Here is a 20287-nt window from a genome sequence, read left to right on the forward strand (position 1 = left end):
GTGTGTGTGTGTGTGTGTGTGTGTGTGTGTGTGTGTGTGTGTGTGTGTGTGTGTGTGTGTGTGTGTGTGTGTGTGTGTGTGTGTGTGTGTGTGTGTGTGTGTGTGTGTGTGTGTGTGTGTGTGTGTGTGTGTGTGTGTGTGTGTGTGTGTGTGTTGGACAGCGGCCGAATAACAATACTGTATAGAAAAAAAAAGGGGAGGCCTCCCAGAGAGCTATGAGCCAATCAGAGGGCCAGGCTTCCATCCCCTGAGGTTGAAGGTCACTTCCTTTGGTTCATTTCCTCTTGTAAGAGTCCAAACGGAGGCCGTCATCATTATCCCAGGAAACCCTGAGACTTGACTGGTCCACATTCGAATGGTTCAGGTTCACTTCCCTTTTTTTTATTCATCCTCCGTCTGTACGTAGCTGCAGACTTTTTCCAAGTCTTTGATTTTCTCTGTAGTTGTGGAGGCACATCAGGCAAAAATAATTTAAAAGTTCACAGTCAGGGGGGTGGGGGGCGTTCACTTGAGACGTGTTCATCAGACAGGTCTGACTTCAAACCTCTGACACAAGTTCGGACACGTTTTCATTTTGGCCGTCGGTGTCCAATGTCCGTCACGGGTCGAAGGTCACGGGTGGAGCAGAGGTGACAGCTGGGGTTAGGAAACGCTCTCTCGCTCGCTGCTCTTAGGAACGTAGTCCCAGCTGTGTCTCCTGAACTCCTCCTCCTTCTTCTGGAGTTCCCTCTTGAAGAAACCAGCCTGAGAGACAAACACAGACGCGCAGTCAACACATGCAGCAGGTGACGCTCCTACTACGTTATATTGTGATTTACTGTAGTTCCTCTGCCAGTGTACTGCAGTTTACTGGAGTTTAGAAGTACCATCATGCATCTTCACATGAGAGTCTGTCTGAAACGTCAGCCTGGTCGATCATCATATAAATATCAGTAATAGCAGACGTGTGCCAAACATCTTCAATACATCCTTTTAGAAAAATGTTTCTGAAAAGATTAACTCTGTCAGAGAGCTTCAACCGTAAAATGTCAGCGAATCCAAGATATTTGTTTATCAGAGGTGTTAATTCTTTCCTTTTTCTATTTTATCAAAATCGTATTTACCTTCCATAGACACCAGATGAGAGCGGCCAGGATCATCAGACCCAGAACTAAACTGACGACGATGATGAAGACCTTCACCGTCGTCGAGGGCTTCTGGGTAAAAAGAGCTTCAACCACCACCTGCGAAACAACCACATATGCAATATATCTAATATTATTACAAACACACCGCAGAAAGCACATTGCAGAAGGAATATTTTATTAATTTACAACTCCTGCAAATGCGTGTGCTGTATCTTCTGGCTGCTAAAGATGGAAGAAGTTCTCAGATTGTGAAGTAACAATATCCATTCCAAGTAAAATATTTGAGTAAATGAGTGCGATCAAAAGTAACTATGCAAATTCTGCAAAAACTGACTGATCTATCAATAAAAACCGAATGATTAGGTTGACTAAACGCTGAATATGATGATGATGCAAGTGTGAGATGTGAGAAGATCTCGTTCCAGATGTGATGCTGAGCCGTGAAACCTGTTTCGATCGGTCGGGCCGTTGGCCGTGATTGGCCGCCAGGCGTCTCACCTGTACTGCAGGATGTTTCTGGACGAGGATGGTGTGGGGATCTTCTCTGGGGGACGAGATCGTCGCTGTGCTCTCCAGCGTCATGATACTGTGACGACCCTGAGACACAACACGTCACAGCGGGGTGAGTCTTAAATGAGCTGGTTTGACATCGCGTTCCTTGGTGGCGTTTGAATTGACTACTGCCGTTTCTCCCTAGTTCATTCTATCTTTTGAATTTCTAGATTGTGTAATGAATTATGTGTGTACGTGTCATTCGGGGGGACGCATGTATGAGAGTATATATGCGTTTACCGGAGCTTGCAGTAGCACAGTGGGGTTCAGTCTGGTCTCCAGTTGGATGGTGGCGTCTCTTCCTGCCTCCAGGCTCCCGAGGCGACACACCAGCCGCTCACACAGCTCATCGCCACGGCCACAAAACTGCACACACACACACACACACAGAAAAGGGTTGACGTTGATAAACACACGTCACACACCAGCACTAAGGCTCTAAGGACAGCAGGGCTGGTTGATCCAGACTGAACTATTGAGTGGACCAGATATTCATGGTCCCCAGACCAAGTGTCCTACTGTCGATTCTGATGTATCGTCAACAAATCTGGTAAAGATGTTTTTTACTTTTTACGTTGTAAAGAATAGATCTAAAATGTTACTAAAAATGTAATTCATTTTACAAAATTGTACTACGTTTAACCCCTAACCTCACCAAGTCATTAGCCACATGGCAACAGAATTGAATGCGCTCTGATTGGCCGTTTCATATGATTCAACCGATTGACAACATTTCAGGCTAACGCTGCATGATGGGTTTTTTTGAGGATATTAATTAAAAAGACTATGATGACTAGTATTTCTATCTTTGTAAGGACCTAGTTCAGTGTGTGTGTGTGCGTGTGCGTGCGCGTGCGTGCGTGCATACCATTCTGCGTGTGGAGCTGAAGGAGAAGAAGAAGATGAGTTGTTTGATGAAAGAAGCTTGAGGGACGTCACAGTCCTCGATGACTGAAACGGTCGTGTCGCTGATGGAACACGCACCATGAGACGACTGCAGACAGAGAGAATTAATAAACAGATTAATACTGACGTTCACTACTGTTACCACAACTCCTATTGTACGTCCACTCTTACTTCGACCACTGCTGCTGCACACGAGTGTTCACCATTACTAACACTGCAACTGTTACCCAATCAGCAACCCCCCAGGCTGAGTGTTTGAGCCAACGCATTGTCTCATATAAAACGCCCTAAGAACTCTCTGAAACCCAGGACTCAGTATCCAGCGCCAAAATGTTTTGCAGCACTGACCAAGCATTGATTATTCCAAAACTCCCAGGGACTGAAAGTTGGCGTTGATGGTCTTGATTAATTCTTGGAATTAGTTCCTGATTCAAATATTTCTCTTTGCCAGCAACTTTTATTGAGACAACGGTTTTGTACAGCGCCATTTCAAAATGTCGCCTTCTTTTGTTGAGCGAAAAGAAAGAAAACATATTCATACTTTTCAGAGAAAGCACAAAAAGAGAAGCCTGACATTTACTGTTGGTTCTCACTAAATCAGTTCGGTGGTTTAATGACTTGTGAGAGCGGCAGTTCCTTTAAAGTTCACTAAATGCCGCTGCTCTCTAAAGATAGGGTCAAAACATTGTGTTCTGCAACGACTTGAGGTCTCAGTAGATAGTTTCACTCCTTCTAATGTGCCTCTGAGTGGAGACTTTCAGAGCAACTGTTCCATGAAGATGACATTAAAACCTTTGAAGGGGTATTCAGGGCCGCGATAGCCTTGATGGTAAACTGTTACAGGTGACTCAACCGATCGCACTCAGCCATGGTTTCTGCTGGCTGCTTGTCCCACCTCAGGTTCAAGCCAGCGTTACCCAAATTCTCTGGCTCCAGTGACCGATGAGGTTGGCGGCAAAGCGTCAAAGGCAAAAACCTGAACTGCTGGTGCCTCATACCTGCAAGTCGATCACCTGCAGCAGCCTGTGTCGGTACGGTGTGAGGATCTTCGGTAGCACAATCTCAACCACGGTGTCTAGAGACCTGCTGGGACCGGAGTTTAACACCTGCACACAGACAGAATAAGAGATCAGTATAGAGCAGGAAATACATAACTTTTTTAGATGATATTTGTTAAAAGCAGTTAAAGCATAATGAGTTAACTATTAGCTGTTCTTGTTTGCAATGTACACAAGAATGTACAGACAATTATCACAGAATTGCTTTTTAACAGCAGAAAACCTCAAATTGTGAGGATGCTCAGGCAAGTTCTGGGGAAATTAAGTGTCTTTCTGTTTCTGTTGTAAAAGTTCACTAGTGACGAACAGTGGAAATGTTAATATCTTCTAAGAGTTTAAGTAACGCTGAAACTGAAAATGTGTCATATGAGTTGTGTTTAGAACTGACTGTTTGTGCTTTGCCTGAACGCATCGGAAGCAGACTGACGTTTACCTTGTACGTGTAGTTGAATGTTTCAGTGTAGCAGTTAACCGGAGTCAGGTCTTCATCTCCGAACACGAAAGAGGTGGGATTCACAAAACTGTAAGCAGACAATCAGACAGACATGAAGTCAAACAGGACCGACTCAGCAGAGTTTCTGTGTCCACCTGCATCTCCAGCCTTAACCGGACAACGTGTCCAACATCTTTGAAATCATTTTGTGCCGAGCTTGGTGAATGGATGGGGCTCGGGCCGGAGGAGAATCTAATAAACGTTGATGCGGATCTGCGTAAAAGGAGATGAGGAATTTTTGTTGTTTTCTCCGCAAATAATATCTGGATTAGGGCTGTCACCATCTCAGAATTTCCTCTAGAATGCTTCTGCCTCTAGAACGCTTCTGCCTCTAGAAGGCCTGCTTCTAGAACGCTTCTGCCTCTAGAACGCCTGCTTCTAGAACGCTTCTGCTTCTAGAATGCTTCTGCCTCTAGAACGCTTCTGCCTCTAGAACGCCTGCTTCTAGAACGTTTCTGCCTCTAGAACGCTTCTGCCTCTAGAACGCCTGCTTCTAGAACGCTTCTGCTTCTAGAACGCTTCTGCTTCTAGAAGGCCTGCTTCTAGAACGCTTCTGCCTCTAGAAGGCCTGCTTCTAGAACGCTTCTGCCTCTAGAACGCCTGCTTCTAGAACGCTTCTGCTTCTAGAATGCTTCTGCCTCTAGAACGCTTCTGCCTCTAGAACGCCTGCTTCTAGAATGCTTCTGCCTCTAGAACGCTTCTGCCTCTAGAACGCTTCTGCCTCTAGAACGCTTCTGCCTCTAGAACGCCTGCTTCTAGAACGCTTCTGCTTCTAGAATGCTTCTGCCTCTAGAACGCTTCTGCCTCTAGAACGCCTGCTTCTAGAACGCTTCTGCCTCTAGAACACTTCTGCCTCTAGAACGCCTGCTTCTAGAATGCTTCTGCTTCTAGAACGCTTCTGCTTCTAGAACGCTTCTGCCTCTAGAACGCTTCTGCTTCTAGAACGCCTGATTCTAGACCGCTTCTGCCTCTAGAACGCTTCTGCTTCTAGAACGCCTACTTCTAGAACGCTTCTGCCTCTAGAACACTTCTGCTTCTAGAACGCTTCTGCTTCTAGAACGCTTCTGCCTCTAGAACGCTTCTGCCTCTAGAACGCCTGATTCTAGAACGCTTCTGCCTCTAGAACGCTTCTGCTTCTAGAACGCCTGCTTCTAGAACGCCTGCTTCTAGAACGCTTCTGCCTCTAGGACGCTTCTGCCTCTAGAATGCTTCTGCCTCTAGAAGGCCTGCTTCTAGAACGCTTCTGCCTCTAGAATGCTTCTGCCTCTAGAACGCTTCTGCCTCTAGAACGCCTGCTTCTAGAACGCTTCTGCTTCTAGAATGCTTCTGCCTCTAGAACGCTTCTGCCTCTAGAACGCCTGCTTCTAGAACGCTTCTGCCTCTAGAACACTTCTGCCTCTAGAACGCCTGCTTCTAGAACGCTTCTGCTTCTAGAACGCTTCTGCTTCTAGAACGCTTCTGCCTCTAGAACGCTTCTGCTTCTAGAACGCCTGATTCTAGACTGCTTCTGCCTCTAGAACGCTTCTGCTTCTAGAACGCCTGCTTCTAGAACGCTTCTGCCTCTAGAACACTTCTGCTTCTAGAACGCTTCTGCTTCTAGAATGCTTCTGCCTCTAGAAGGCCTGCTTCTAGAACGCTTCTGCCTCTAGAACACTTCTGCCTCTAGAACGCTTCTGCCTCTAGAACACCTGCTTCTAGAACGCTTCTGCCTCTAGAACGCCTGCTTCTAGAACGCTTCTGCTTCTAGAATGCTTCTGCCTCTAGAACGCTTCTGCCTCTAGAACGCCTGCTTCTAGAACGTTTCTGCCTCTAGAACGCTTCTGCCTCTAGAACGCCTGCTTCTAGAACGCTTCTGCTTCTAGAACGCTTCTGCTTCTAGAAGGCCTGCTTCTAGAACGCTTCTGCCTCTAGAAGGCCTGCTTCTAGAACGCTTCTGCCTCTAGAACGCCTGCTTCTAGAACGCTTCTGCTTCTAGAATGCTTCTGCCTCTAGAACGCTTCTGCCTCTAGAACGCCTGCTTCTAGAACGCTTCTGCTTCTAGAATGCTTCTGCCTCTAGAACGCTTCTGCCTCTAGAACGCCTGCTTCTAGAACGCTTCTGCCTCTAGAACACTTCTGCCTCTAGAACGCCTGCTTCTAGAACGCTTCTGCTTCTAGAACGCTTCTGCTTCTAGAACGCTTCTGCCTCTAGAACGCTTCTGCTTCTAGAACGCCTGATTCTAGACTGCTTCTGCCTCTAGAACGCTTCTGCTTCTAGAACGCCTGCTTCTAGAACGCTTCTGCCTCTAGAACACTTCTGCTTCTAGAACGCTTCTGCTTCTAGAATGCTTCTGCCTCTAGAACGCTTCTGCCTCTAGAACGCCTGCTTCTAGAACGCTTCTGCCTCTAGAACGCTTCTGCTTCTAGAACGCCTGCTTCTAGAACGCCTGCTTCTAGAACGCTTCTGCTTCTAGAACGCTTCTGCCTCTAGAACACCTGCTTCTAGAACGCTTCTGCCTCTAGAACGCCTGCCTCTAGAACGCTTCTGCCTCTAGAACGCTTCTGCTTCTAGAACGCTTCTGCCTCTAGAATGCTTCTGCCTCTAGAACGCTTCTGCCTCTAGAACGCCTGCTTCTAGAATGTTTGCTTCTAGAACGCTTCTGCCTCTAGAACACTTCTGCTTCTAGAATGCTTCTGCCTCTAGAACGCTTCTGCCTCTAGAACGCTTCTGCCTCTAGAACGCTTGCTTCTAGAACGCCTGCTTCTAGAACGCTTCTGCCTCTAGAACACTTCTGCTTCTAGAACGCTTCTGCTTCTAGAACACTTCTGCTTCTAGAACGCTTCTGCTTCTAGAATGCTTCTGCCTCCAGAACGCTTCTGCTTCTAGAACGCGCCTGCTTCTAGAACGCCTGCTTCTAGAACGCGTCTGCCTCTAGAACGCTTCTGCCTCTAGAACGCTTCTGCTTCTAGAACACTTCTGCCTCTAGAACGCCTGCTTCTAGAACGCTTCTGCTTCTAGAATGCTTCTGCCTCTAGAACGCTTCTGCCTCTAGAACGTCTGCTTCTAGAACGCTTCTGCCTCTAGAATGCTTCTGCCTCTAGAACGCTTCTGCCTCTAGAATGCCTGCTTCTAGAATGCCTGCTTCTAGAACGCTTCTGCCTCTAGAACACTTCTGCTTCTAGAATGCTTCTGCCTCTAGAACGCTTCTGCCTCTAGGATGCTTCTGCCTCTAGAATGCTTGCTTCTAGAACGCCTGCTTCTAGAACGCTTCTGCCTCTAGAACACTTCTGCTTCTAGAACGCTTCTGCTTCTAGAACGCTTCTGCTTCTAGAACGCGCCTGCTTCTAGAACGCCTGCTTCTAGAACGCCTGCTTCTAGAACGCGTCTGCCTCTAGAACGCTTCTGCCTCTAGAACGCTTCTGCTTCTAGAACACTTCTGCCTCTAGAACGCCTGCTTCTAGAACGCTTTTTTTTAATGTGCACCATAGAATAAAGAATATTATCAATCGTTGTAATAATTATTAATACAATTTTGGCAGAGTAGTAGTTATGTGTGCTGACTCACCCGTGGATGTTGATGTTGACTCCATATTTAAGAGGAAGGAGGAGACTCTTGGAGTTGTCATGGAGATACTCGCCTCGCTCATAGTTATCACTGAGGAGAAAACGTTGATACATGATACATGATTGAATCGTGTCTCTGAGCTGTGACGACTCACAAACTGAATGTGACTTCCCAATTTTAGGGAGGGGATGTGTTCTCACCTGCTGGTGTTGACATGGATGTTGATATCACCAGGCGTGCTGTTCTGGTTCACGTCCAATAGGAAGTTGATATTCAGCTACAGGGAAACAAGTTTACATTTTCTTTATATCTCCGCTTTAATGACTGAAATCAGCAGGATGTAAATGAATGTTCTTTTTCATCTTCGTCTGTTCAATTATTGAGTTCATATTCATATAAATTGCACTTGAGAACTGCTGCTCTGTAATTCAACACTTGCACAATATTCACACAACAGTAAATATCTGCTGACGAGACAAAAGCTCGAGAACAGAAAGTACAGCAAATGTAAACTGTCCAGCCTAATATGGCGAACGTGTCTGACACGCGGTGGCTCGCGCGGCTGCAGATGCTGTGCGATTGGCCGAGTCCTACCTGGGCGTCGGCCGGCAGCAGGAGGCTGGTGACGCTGCAGTCAACGACCACCATCGTACTGTTGGTCTCCTGTGTGACGTCACAACTGACCAGGTTGTCCTGCTGCGCACACACACATACACACAGTCTGTTATTTATTTATCTATTAGTCATCTATGTTGTTATAAGTTATGAAATCAAATCTTGTGTCTGAAATGTGCCAAATTGCACAAATCACACATTTTACACATGACAGTCAGCCATTAGACCCTCAATTCTAATGCATCAACCAGGTTTGAAATCTTAAAGATTATTACTTTTAAGTCCATTTCCCCTAGATGGCCAATCAAGCATGAGGTAAACTCACGTTCTGCAGCACTTTAATGTAGTGGATGTTGTTCGGGAAATGCAGCGTCAGACGCGGCAGGAAGGCGTCGTCTCCGGAGTTCACCACGGAGGTTTTCAAAACGATGGTCTGTCCAGAGCCGAGAGCAAAGTACTGCTGCTGACTGAGGGGCAGACAAAAACAACAACACTGATGTTCCCGTCACAAGCAGCGGACAGGAAAATACAGCTGCTCACGACTGACGACAAATGACACACAGCCTGGATACAGAGACAGTTTTTAAACTTGGCATAGAGATTTTACCCTGATAAGAAAATAAGACTCTTTAATGCGTTTATTTTACAGAATTGCAGAAAAGCTGTTGGAATGCTACGTTAAAAAGTAGTTTATTGTCTTGATTCAACTTCTATTCATTTGGTTGCACTTTTATAAGAAGAAATCATTGGCAATTTTTTGGGGGAATATATATATTACATATATATATATATATATAACAACCTCTATATCTGCATAGGCCCAAAAAAATCCTTATCAGTCGGGCTCTACCAATCCCATCACACAATCTGAGGCAAACGTCCCTGGCCAGGAATATCTGCCACCAGGCATATGTGAGTGTTTTGAGAGCGCACAACACCACAGCATGGGCGAGCTCGGGCCAAGAGCGTCTGCTGCTGACTGATGCTGTATCTTAATAAACCCTCTTGAATTAGCCAGCAGCTAATAAGCATCATGTGTTAGCCCGTGTGAGGGCAATAACCTTCTTGTTGTGTGGTATTTTTAGAGAACTGGAGAGGCTCCTCCTGCATTATTTGCACGATTTAAGGCCGAAGTCATCATAATGTCCTAGCTGAGTTAATTGAATGCATTACTGATCCTGTTTCAAACTTATCCTCTCTTATGTATTTTCTTTGTGAATCACACACACAACTCCCTGCTCTGCGTGTGTGTGTGTGTGTGTGTGTGTGTGTGTGCACGGTGGTTTTCTTACTGTGGCAGCACCAGCTCAGCCGACAGCTGCATGTTGGTCGAGCAGTTCACCAGAGAACAGGAGCGAGCAAACTGAGTCTGACGGAGAGAAAGAGACAAAAAAAGAATGACTTGTAATGACATCGATAATGATAAGGATTATTTTACAGGCGACTCCTCTGACCCCTGACCTCAGTCTCGCGTCCCGATGACTAACTCGAGCTGTACATTCCTACACGTCAACTCTTTCCACTCTGCTTTTTATGAGTCAGTGAGACGTGACGGCGACACAGGATGAGTTGACTAATGACGGTTAATGTGCTGCAGCTGTAAACACATCTGGATTAGCAGGAAGTCTGGATTATTGTGTGTGTGTGTGTGTGTGTGTGTTGGGGGGGGGGGGGCGCTGATATGTGATTAGACGTTTCCTTCCCTGGGAAAACAAAAGGTCACTCGGGTGATAGACAGGTTTCACACTGGAGCACCACACAAACAGCTCTGTACAGTAGTTGTACATGCCAGTAAAGTAGTAAAATATACAGTGGGGTCCAAAGGTGGGGTCCCTTTTGGACCCCACTGCAAAAAACTCTAGCCTAATGGTGCGTTCACACCGATCCGAAGTCAAGTTTTTGCGCGGTGAGATTTAATACAAAGTCAAGGCGAAGACGCAAGTGGACACGTATTCCGCGCCATTCGCGCCAGACGGAGATAAGACGTGAAACTTGGGTCATTAGCTTCACTCACTCGAGTTGACATATTTGAACTCGAGCAAAAATATCCGCGTGACACGATGCCGCGAAAGCCAAATAGCGTTGAGACTCTCCCGACGTCATTTACCATCCTAGCCTGGAAAAGAACAGGCGGATATTCGCGGGGTTGGTTTAGTGTTAATAGCTGGTTGGTGTCACTGGTACCGGTCGGTACCTGGTTGGTGATAGTGTTCTGGTGTCCAGCACTCTGCTGCAGAATGGGTTTCAACGGAGGGAAGGTTTTGGAAGAGGCTCTGTGGTTTGATTCTCTGAGGCTGTAAGAAACTTCAAACTGGACTGGGGTAAAAATGTCCCTCACGTCTTTCTGTGGGAGTACGAAACAAACAAACAGGTGGAAGATCATTAACACGGTATTAGGCCAATATTAAATTCAATTTTTGTGTGTGTTTTTGCGAGTGGGTGTGATACCCTTTGGTAAGCCACGTGTGTCGTACAAGCGAGCTGGCCATGTCGCGCCCTCACTTGCCCCCTTGTGCTGTTGGACGACCCGTTACCATGGAAATAGAAACGATGAGGGAAGGACGGTTTATGGAGGAGGTCAGAGGTCAAATTATACTGAAGATCTGGAGAGAGGAGGAGAAGAAAAACTATTTGAAATATCAGTAGGTAAATCATTATTAATCACATGTTGAAGTCATATACATAGAGCTGCACTGGGAAAATCATGCCATTCAGGTCTACTGTACCTATGGCTCCTCGGAACTGTCTGGACCAGACACTGAAACAGACGGTGACGTTGAGGCAGACCGTTGGCGTCTTGTGTTCACTGCACAGCGCCACCCGCTGGTCAATCTGCTCAGGCAGAGCCAGAGACGCCTTCACCTTAATCACGGGACGGGTCCTGCAGCAAACGCGACACGTTCAGAGGAATTCTAAAGGCATCGTGGACTGCAATGAAACTCGGTCATATGATGTTGACGGTTTTCTTATAGGAGTTAGAACAGTAGATGGATTTTATTGTTTGTCAATGTGAATCTTATTAGAGGCATGAAACATTAATATCCTGCTTCCTCTGTGGAATAGTCTCCTTCGTGACTAGACAAACGTAAGAACATGTTCTCCCTTTAAATCTCCATGAAGGCAGACAGAATTACACTACATTTCCGGGCGCTGTGCAGTTTTACCTGAGAACCACAGCTGCGTCCGAGAGGAACGCACCGACCGCCACATCTGCAGAGACAGAGGTCAAACCGGTTTAAAACAGATCTAATGTGCACATAAATGTACAATAAGTTGAAAGTTGTGACCCAGGAAGTGATTGTGGTGACAGTGGCGCTTACCCTGGTAGCCGTTATCGTCGATGTCAATGCCAGAGCTGAGCGACTGGCCGAACATCCTGAGGTCGCGACCCAAGGTGGATCCGGTGATTCTCTGAAGACACACACACACACACACATACAATATTTTGGAAATTACAGAACTAATGGTGCAGTGCAACTAAGTACATTTACTCAAGTACAGTACTTAACTTGATGTATCTATACTTTGTTAAAGTACATTTCATAGTACTTTATGTTTCTACTCCAGTATATTTCAGAAGGAATAAATACTTTTGTCCTCATGCTAATTTCATTGATCAATTATCAGAAAAAACAACAATCAGCAACTATTTTGCTAACTACATGATATGACCTAACATCACAGGTCTTCCATGTCAGTGTCGGTGTTTGTACCTGGGATGGAGATGGTGAGATGCCGTCCTTCCTTCCGTTATAGATGTAGACGGCTCCTTTCAGGTCGTCTTCCTGTGGTGCACCGACCGCCACATCTACAGACGAGCACAGATGTAAATATTACTTGTGAGGACTCTCGACGTCTCCACCATCCCACAAACCCAACCTCAACCTTTCATCTACAAATGGATTTCCTTCCTTCCAGTGGGCCATTAGTTCCTTCATCACTGAAACTGTCACAGACTTGAAACTTGCTGTAGAAGATAAATCATTTTGAGAGCAATTGTAAATTTTTTGTAAAAGCACACTTTTTACCCTTTGATACAGATCAACTAGCTTCAGGTGTTACCTCAAGCTCTTTTTTTTTAATACGTTTTACAAACTGCCCTGTTGGATATTGTTCAGCAGGATGAAGGTGGTCAGGACTCGTACATAAACATGGGAAAACCCCAGAATGGTCCTTAATATTTAACCTGAATCCTTTGAAGTTCTGAAACTAAATCTCTTTTACTTTTTTTTTATTATTTTTTTTTTTTTACAAAGGGTGAGCTACTGGAACACACACACACACATACACACACAAACACACACACACACACACACACACACACACACACACTCTTTTATCTTACTGTGGCAGATTAGAAGGCAGGTTCGGGGGGTTCAGTTAAGGAGCAGAAAGAGTTTGTCATTACATTTTTAATGAACTTAATAACACATTCCACCCCTCGCAGCAGCAGCACCCCCCCCCCCCCCCCACACACACACACACACACACACACACAGAGGTTGAGGGGTCTGTTTGTGTGTGTGAGGGCGTTGTATTAAAGCCAGAGTCACGTCTCTTAGTTATCGTAATGTGGCAGCTATACTGTTGGTGTTGGGTGGGTTCTGCACCCTTAATGAGATAGTACTGTCGTGAAGTCATAGTATTTACATTTGCAGTGGTACAAAATATAGTTGCAGTAATAGTGGTCGTATCAACATGAAAAAAAAGTAGTATTTGCAGTATTGTTAGCACAAGCAATAGTAATGGTTGAATGATTGTTACCATGGTAGCCATCGTCATCCAGGTCTCCCAGGTCAGCGATGGTCTCCCCGAACCGGGCGGCGTAGGCGTCGCTGCCAGTCAGCTGAAACTCCGCCTCCAACAGTTTGGCCTGAGACACGGTCAGTTCGTGAGAGAACACAAATGACACGATGACATTGTAAATAACATTAATGAAGGATCAGCTCGATTTATCTGCCTCAGTCTCTGCGTTCTGGGTTTGTGTGTGTGTGTGTGTGTGTGTGTGTGTGTGTGTGTGTGCGCGCGCTCACCTGCCCCTGGTTGATGTACACGTGGACTCTTCCCTCCTCCCGGACGGCGCCCGTTGTCAAGGGTGCACCGACCAGCAGATCCGACAGACCATCAGCGTTCAGATCCACCGCACACAAACTGGAGCCAAAGTAAGATCCCAGCTACACACACAAACACACACGCGGTACAGTAACTGCTAAGTGATCCACTGTTTGAATGGAGGATGCTGAGGCCAAGTGGCTACCTACCTGATTTCCGGACACTTCAGAAACGACCCGAAGCAAATTGCTGTCGAGGGTGAAGATGAAGACCTGCACATCACCGAGACACAGACACACACAATCAAACCTCCATTGTGACAAGTACACTACAAAAGATATCAAAACAAACTGGACAACAACTTTAATCACAACCAACAAGGGGTAGAGAGGAGTCTTGATGTTGCACAAATGTCTACAACTCAAAGTGGTCAGTGAACAGACACACAGGTAAACCGGGGTCCTACCTTCCCTCTCTGGTTGTATTGCGGAGCTCCGCCCACCACCTCCGATGTAACAGGGCTCAGGAAGTGACCGGCTCCAACAGAGTAACCTGAGCAGCAGCAGGACACAGTTGTTGCATAGTCAGACTTCATCGGTGGTCAAAAAAAGTAATTGAGTGCATTTATTGAAGTACATTTCAAGGTACTTGTACTTAATTCTACTTCTACTCTACTACAATTCAGAGAGAGAAATATTGTTCTGTACTTTTCACATCAAGACTTTTATTAAACAGCTGCCGCAACTAGTCACTTTTCATATTGAGAGTTAACATAAGAGATGTGATGAGCTTATATACATCATGTTGCCAAATGTAAAAGCATAAGTATTTCAATACAGTTGGCCTGTGTGATCTGCGTCAGTTGTTATGGTTATGACCGAGGGACGTTTCCAGGAAATGAATGAAAGTGTGTGCAATGTGGTATGACAGAAAACACAACCACAGCTCTCACGTGTTCACACCTAAGCCATTTCTTTCGGTTGATCTTTTTTGTTGAGTTCAACTTCTGCAGGAACACGTGTAAAACACGAACACGCCTTCAGCTGAAGAACATCACAGCTCTCTGCTCGGCTTCCTGTTTGTGTTGTTCAGTACAGATACTGAGAGGTTGATGGTTTCATGGCGATATATAATAAATACACAGTTTGTGTTTCATAATAGGCCTGCTTCTTTTTATACGCAGGATTTTTCTGCAGCATTCGCCAAGTAACATTTGACAAAATAAAAAGTTTTAGAGCATTTCAGTGGTGCAGTATGTCAGAGGAGAAACACCACTGTCTGTATTTCTTCCTCTCGTGCCAGACCTCCCGTCCGACAGACACTGTACAGCGGTGTATTGGTGGGATGGTAGCAGGTGTCATTTACCCAGGTAGCTTCCGAAGCTGACTGCACCAGCTTCATCATCGAGGTACACTGACATCCCTCGACTGGTCGTGTTGAAGACCAGGACCGAACCCGTCCAATAAGACGTCCCCGGAGCCCCCATGATGATCAGATCCTGTGACAGATAGGCAGCATTCAGAGTCTCTGTGATATGATCTACCATACGTCTCTAACTCCATATCTTAATATCACCGAACCAAAGTTACGTAACGTCGGTTGCATTAAAATTGAAGTTGTGAGCTCACACAGGAAACTGACAGGGCTTGTTCTTCTTTTCTAAAGCGGTGAGGAGTAACGTTTACATCTCGACAGCAGTAGGAGGAACAAGAAAAAGGGGACAAGGCCTCTGTGGACTGCACAATCAGTCCGCCGAAATCGGAGAAGACAAACAGCATTTTAAAATAGCCCGTTGACCGTGCGTGTGTGCTACTGACCTCGGTCAGGAAATTCGAAATGCCGGCCTGACATGACCCGTAGTCCTCACCGAACTTCCTCTGGTGGTCTGCGACGGACGAGAGACGGAGACAAACAGACGTGTTGAGAGGCGAAGGCTCACAAACAAATACCGAGATAAGACACAGATGATTTCCTCCTGCAGCTGAACAAGTGCTGCTTTCACTCGCACAAGTGAGAACTAGACGCAATCTAGAATTTGTAAATTTGAGAATATCCTCACTTTTCAAAATTCAACTGCAGAGAGCTCTCTGTTCCCGCAGTCGTGCAGAAAGTGTGTGAGAGACGTTGTTTGAAGTGTCTATGATCAGTATTTTTTTTTTACTTACAATTAATCAAGTGACAGTGAAGAAGCAAATTCACAAAGTCAATGCGGCTCGTATGAAGCCGCAGAGGATTATCACCTGAATCTGACTTTACAGAGCTCCGCAGACATACTGAGTTTCAGGTGAGTGTTTACCTTTCCTGTTTCACTCTCACTGCTCACAGAACACTGTGTTCAGATGTGGTACAGTAGGCAGCGGTGTACAGTGAATAATCTCCAAACAAAACCACAGTGCACTCTCTTACCAGCACGAGGCAGAACACACCCACAGTTAGTGACAGTCAGCAAGTGGTAGAGACCAAAAACCGAGGTAAAATAAGGTGAATATTTGACTGATATTAACTTAACTCATGCAGTGTGTTAATGGTATGGCCACACGTTGTTGACACAGTCCCCGAGTGGCCAAAAAGAAATCAGAGTTTGCCGCTATCTCACATTGATGTTATTGTACGAGACCTGCTCAGCATCGCTCCCTGACGTGTGTGTGTACCTCTGTAGCAGGGGATGATGTGCTGGCCCTGCCTCAGGTCGCTGCCGTAGCGATAACAGACTCCGTTAGGCAGCTTGTTGTTCTGACTGTCCTTCTTTGAGTAGAAGACGTTCTTCCAGCGGTGAGCGCACGCCTGAACGCACACACACACACACACACACACACACACACGCACGCACGCACGCAGCATGTGACATTGGACTCATTACAGTCAATAACACAATCACAAGTTAGCAGCAAGGCTGTTATTCCCATGACACTGTGACAGAAACCCTTTGTGTTGAACTTCCTATCAGCCCTGTTGTGCAGTCATTTCTCTGTCACTCGCTGCGTATTAGAGACGATCACAGCGGGAAAAACAGTCGATGGCGTTAGAAGATTTTGCCCGGTCAGTAAATTGAAAGCTCCGCTCCGACATGGAAATCTTCATGGCGATGCCTGTGAGGCTCCATGTTACGTGAAAAAAGGTCTCTTTAATTGGCTTCATTCGCACATGACTGGACCAATAAGGAGAGTATATGCAAAGTATTGAGAGGAAGTTCTCAGTTCTCTCGAAAGCTTTCTCACTGATGTAATTACAACTTTACTTTCTTGCTTACTAAGAAAATATAAACAGCGTCTCGCGCCTCAAGGCTTTGGTGTGTCCCGTCACAGTGGTCGACTGCCGTGTTAGTTTGGGTGTCATTACAAGTTGCTCTACAGAGTGCGCTTGTCTGCTGTTTGCAATGTAAGATGAACCAAACCCCGAGTGCTGCTCGTCCCGCACTGGGACACAGAGCTGTGACACAGAACAGCAGAATGAACTCCACTTGAAGTCACGCTGCTTCGTCTACGTACTAAAGTTAAAAATAATCCTTTACTCATGATTTTGTGCCTGCGTGTATGGTCGGTACATGTGGGTCGTGATCGTGTAGTTTTTTATTTTTTATTTCTTAAATTGTATCTTTTCAAATTAAAGTCAAATTCTTTGCAGACCTTTGACATACACAAAAAAAAACTGGAAAGGGGAAAAATTGAAAAAGCATAATCCTTTTTCAATTGCCAAATTTATGACCCAGTTCGTAAGAAGGTGACAAAAGGAAAACACGTACTCTGTCTGTGTATTAACCTTGAGCTGTCGAGAAGCCTTTGCAGCCAATGTGTTTATGACAGTTCATTGTCATACACATGCAACAGGAAACGCAAAGGGCCCCCGCTGTTCGCCTGTGGCACCTCTGTCACCCTGATGTGTTCATGCATTTCAATGGAGGTGTGTGTGTGTGTGTGTGTGTGTGTGTGTGTGTGAGCGAGAGGGAAAGAGAAAGTGTGAGTGTGTTACCATGATGTGTCCTCCCTTGTCTCCAGGTTGTCTGGACAGACTGACTCCCAGCCACTGGTGATCACTTTCTCCTTCACACGTCTTCCCGCAGTACGACACATCTGCACACACACACACACACACACACACACACACACACACACACACAAATGAATTCACTGTACTCTCACACACGCAGCCTCGACAGGTAATTCAGAGGCGCTCTACTTTTTAAAGTGACCAGCTGAGTCCTCGCGGGCAAATCTCACGAGCGAGACGATACCGGTGGTGCTCAGGATATGAAAATATCTGTTTGTTCCATGTATTCATTTTAGGAATGTTACGATCTCATCTTTGCTCCACACAGATCTGTCGTTTTGGCTGCCGCTATTTTCCACCTCTTCAGTGGAAGGATTAGGTCACGTGCTTCATGTACGCCATGATTCATTTGCTAAATCTGTTCCCATTGCAATATTATTACTGACTATTTTGCTTTTTTTATGATACACCTCAGCTAAGCTATAACAACTGTTAGTAATACAGTGACGCAGGAGATTCCCCCCCTGCATAGTTATAAAGGTGGAGATCATTGTATCTGTGGTCATTACGACAAAGTAATCTACCAGGAATGTGCACTTATATGTATGTGTTTGGCATCCAGGCGCACCGCCTGATGACGTCACCCTTCTTTTTCTTTTCTTCTTTTTCCACAAAGAACTTTCAGATGCTGGAGAAAAGATTTTAACAACAACACCGATAGAAAAAAACGCACTAGCACGAATGGGTTGGCAGTGCTGCGACTCCGCAGTGATGTCGCAGCGGAAAATGGCTCCCGGGGCCCGAACGGACGGATTGGAGGACGAGTTCGCTACCGGAGCTCCGACCACCAACCTGAGAGAGAGAGAGAGAGAGAGAGAGAGAGAGAGAGAGAGAGAGAGAGAGAGAGGGTTAGATTAGATCGGCCTGTTCTGTGTCTGAATGGCATCTGTGTGTGAAGCATCAATGAGCTTCTGTTTCTGAAATGAACTGGGTAATTAGCATGCACACACACACAGACACACACACCGAACACATAAACACACATACACACACTGCTACTATACTAAAAAGTTTCAATAATCCAATAATCGCTCAACACAGGATCAATAGTGTCAAGGTCCGGACCATTTGTGAGATTTGTGGCGATGCAGCAGGACTGAGTATCCGAACATGGAGGAGGGGGGCCCGCTGAACTCCAGACTGTGGTCCTGGTCCAGACTGTATCCTGCCACGGGACAGACCAGCACCAGGAGCTGGACGAGGACCTGAACCAGCACCAGGAGCAGGCTGCAGCGCGCGCACACACCGACCGCCGAGGGATACATGACGGGAGGACGAGCTGCGGGACACTGGAGAGACACAAGGATCCACACTCAGAGCTCCACATCCCGCCAAAGTCATAAGAATCATCAGCTGCCGACGTTTCCGTCTTTACAAACGCCGGTTGACTGTTCAAACCAACAGCTTAGTCGACCAGTTAGCTTAGCTCAGGGTGGCCACATCTGGTATTAATGTCATAACATAATACTCCTCAAATATTCAACTGTGAGTTATGGATATTATCTGTTAGAGAATAAAGGGTTGTCAAGAGACCGACCACTTCTTTTAACAATAACTGTCAAACTAATATTATACTTTTTTTAAAAAAGACATGTCTAATTCTGAACTCGTATATTAATTCATTCATTCAGCTTCGATATATTCTGTTTAGTATAATTCTTTTAAAACTGAGGGTAACATCATCACACGTCTTGTTTTGTTTGACAAAGTAAAAAAAAAGAAAATTCAGTTAAAATGAAAGAAAAGCAGCAACTCTTCTCTTTTGAGTAATGTTTGATGTGGAATCAGACAGATTAATTTAGAGGGGGGCCGCTGACTAAACGTGCCCCCAGGGCCCCCTTACTTTCAGGTACGGCCCTGTTAAGAGAGAAGAAGAAAAAATCCCTTAACATTTCAGTTAGTGTAAATCTGATGGCAAATCATTTTTTTTTTTTTTGTACAGATTAAGGATCAGTTTCAATGAATCTGACCAACAGCACAGAAAAGGGTGAAGAGGACTGAGAACACATTCCTCTCTGTGTTCTTCTATCCACCAGCTTCTCGAGCGGTCGAGCGACCGTCAGTTGACTGTACCGTGCACACAGCAGGGGCCCGGGTCCGACCGTGGTTCCCCCCGAGCAGAGGCCGCGTCAGCAGCGGCTGGACATTACAGCAGCAGACGCCGGTTCCGTTCGGGTTCAGACACGTGCACCAAGTGGTCCATCCGTTTCTAGATCCGCCCCTGGTCCGCGGCGCTCGAACCTCCTGCTGCTCCGTGAACCGTGAGGGCGCGTGGACCTGCTCGAGGCTCCGGGACCGTCCGACTGTCACGGACGGGACGGGAGGAGACGGGAGGAGAGGAGAGGAGAGGAGATGAGAGGAGAGGAGATGAGAAGAGATGAGAGAGAGAGTGGGGGGAGAAATCTGGGAAAACTAAACTTCAGCACATGAAGTCAATGAAACTGAGGAGTGAGCGCGCGGAGATCCTCCCTCTCTCTCTCTCTCTCAGTGTGTGTGTGTTTCTATCTGTGTGTGTGTGTGTCTCTGTGTGTTTCTATCTGTGTGTGTGTGTGTGTGTGTGCGCGCGCGCGTGAGAGAGTGAGTGCGCGTGTGTTTGCGCGCGCGTGCGTGTGTGTTAGTGTGTGTGTTTATGTGTGTCTGTGTGCATGTGTGTGTGTGTGTGTGTGTTAGTGTGTGTTATGTGTGTCTGTGTGCATGTGTGTGTGTGTGTGTGTTTATGTCTTTTGTGTGCACGAGCGTGTGTGTGTGTGTGTGTGTGTGTGTGTGTCCACGGCTACCTTTGGTGACGCATTTCGAAACTGGTTGATGTGGGACAGGTCATGGTTTGGTTCAGTGTGCAGGACATGAATGAATGTAATGGCCCCTAGAACTGGTGTGTGTGTGTGTGTGTGTG

At 46.1% G+C, this 20287-nt stretch overlaps 1 protein-coding gene and 1 long non-coding RNA gene across 6 annotated transcripts; one reads left to right on the forward strand and one right to left on the reverse strand.

Moving 5' to 3' along the window:
- Window positions 1-107: 107 nt before the first annotated feature.
- Window positions 108-18659, reverse strand: itga4 (integrin alpha 4). The gene is made up of 28 exons (XM_047337184.1): window positions 18460-18659; window positions 18068-18186; window positions 17317-17417; window positions 15999-16131; window positions 15165-15232; window positions 14713-14845; window positions 13814-13899; window positions 13557-13619; window positions 13329-13469; window positions 13060-13168; window positions 12009-12103; window positions 11616-11706; window positions 11460-11505; window positions 11022-11176; window positions 10744-10898; window positions 10490-10639; window positions 9588-9664; window positions 8621-8762; window positions 8275-8376; window positions 7881-7957; window positions 7681-7770; window positions 4077-4164; window positions 3584-3691; window positions 2548-2673; window positions 1920-2045; window positions 1626-1724; window positions 1104-1223; window positions 108-744 (listed from the first exon to the last, which is right to left on the reverse strand). The coding sequence occupies exons 1-28, from the start codon at window positions 18657-18659 to the stop codon at window positions 643-645; spliced, it is 3102 nt and encodes a 1033-aa protein (XP_047193140.1). The 3' UTR covers window positions 108-642.
- On the forward strand, window positions 14841-18924 carry LOC124850990. 5 transcript variants are annotated; one of them, XR_007032104.1, is made up of 5 exons: window positions 14841-15631; window positions 17343-17406; window positions 17663-17727; window positions 18011-18325; window positions 18436-18924. It is a non-coding gene; the product is annotated as an uncharacterized LOC124850990 (long non-coding RNA). The 5 variants fall into 5 exon arrangements; XR_007032106.1 differs by having other exon boundaries at window positions 18020-18325; XR_007032102.1 differs by lacking the exon at window positions 17663-17727.
- The last annotated feature ends 1363 nt before the right edge of the window (window positions 18925-20287 follow it).

This window comes from Scophthalmus maximus, chromosome 14 (assembly GCF_022379125.1).
Source record: "Scophthalmus maximus strain ysfricsl-2021 chromosome 14, ASM2237912v1, whole genome shotgun sequence".
NCBI lineage: Eukaryota > Metazoa > Chordata > Actinopteri > Pleuronectiformes > Scophthalmidae > Scophthalmus > Scophthalmus maximus.

Bases quoted from the DNA above. Each gene is read 5' to 3' on its own strand.
- itga4 (XM_047337184.1), bottom strand. From the start codon at position 18,659: ATGTATCCCTCGGCGGTCGGTGTGTGCGCGCGCTGCAGCCTGCTCCTG. The intron at 14,846-15,164 runs GTCAGTAGCACA...TATCTGTCACAG, and splicing joins TTTCGAATTTCCTGACCGAG to GATCTGATCATCATGGGGGC. The intron at 1,725-1,919 runs GTAAACGCATAT...GTTGTGTCTCAG, and splicing joins CTGTGCTACTGCAAGCTCCG to GGTCGTCACAGTATCATGAC.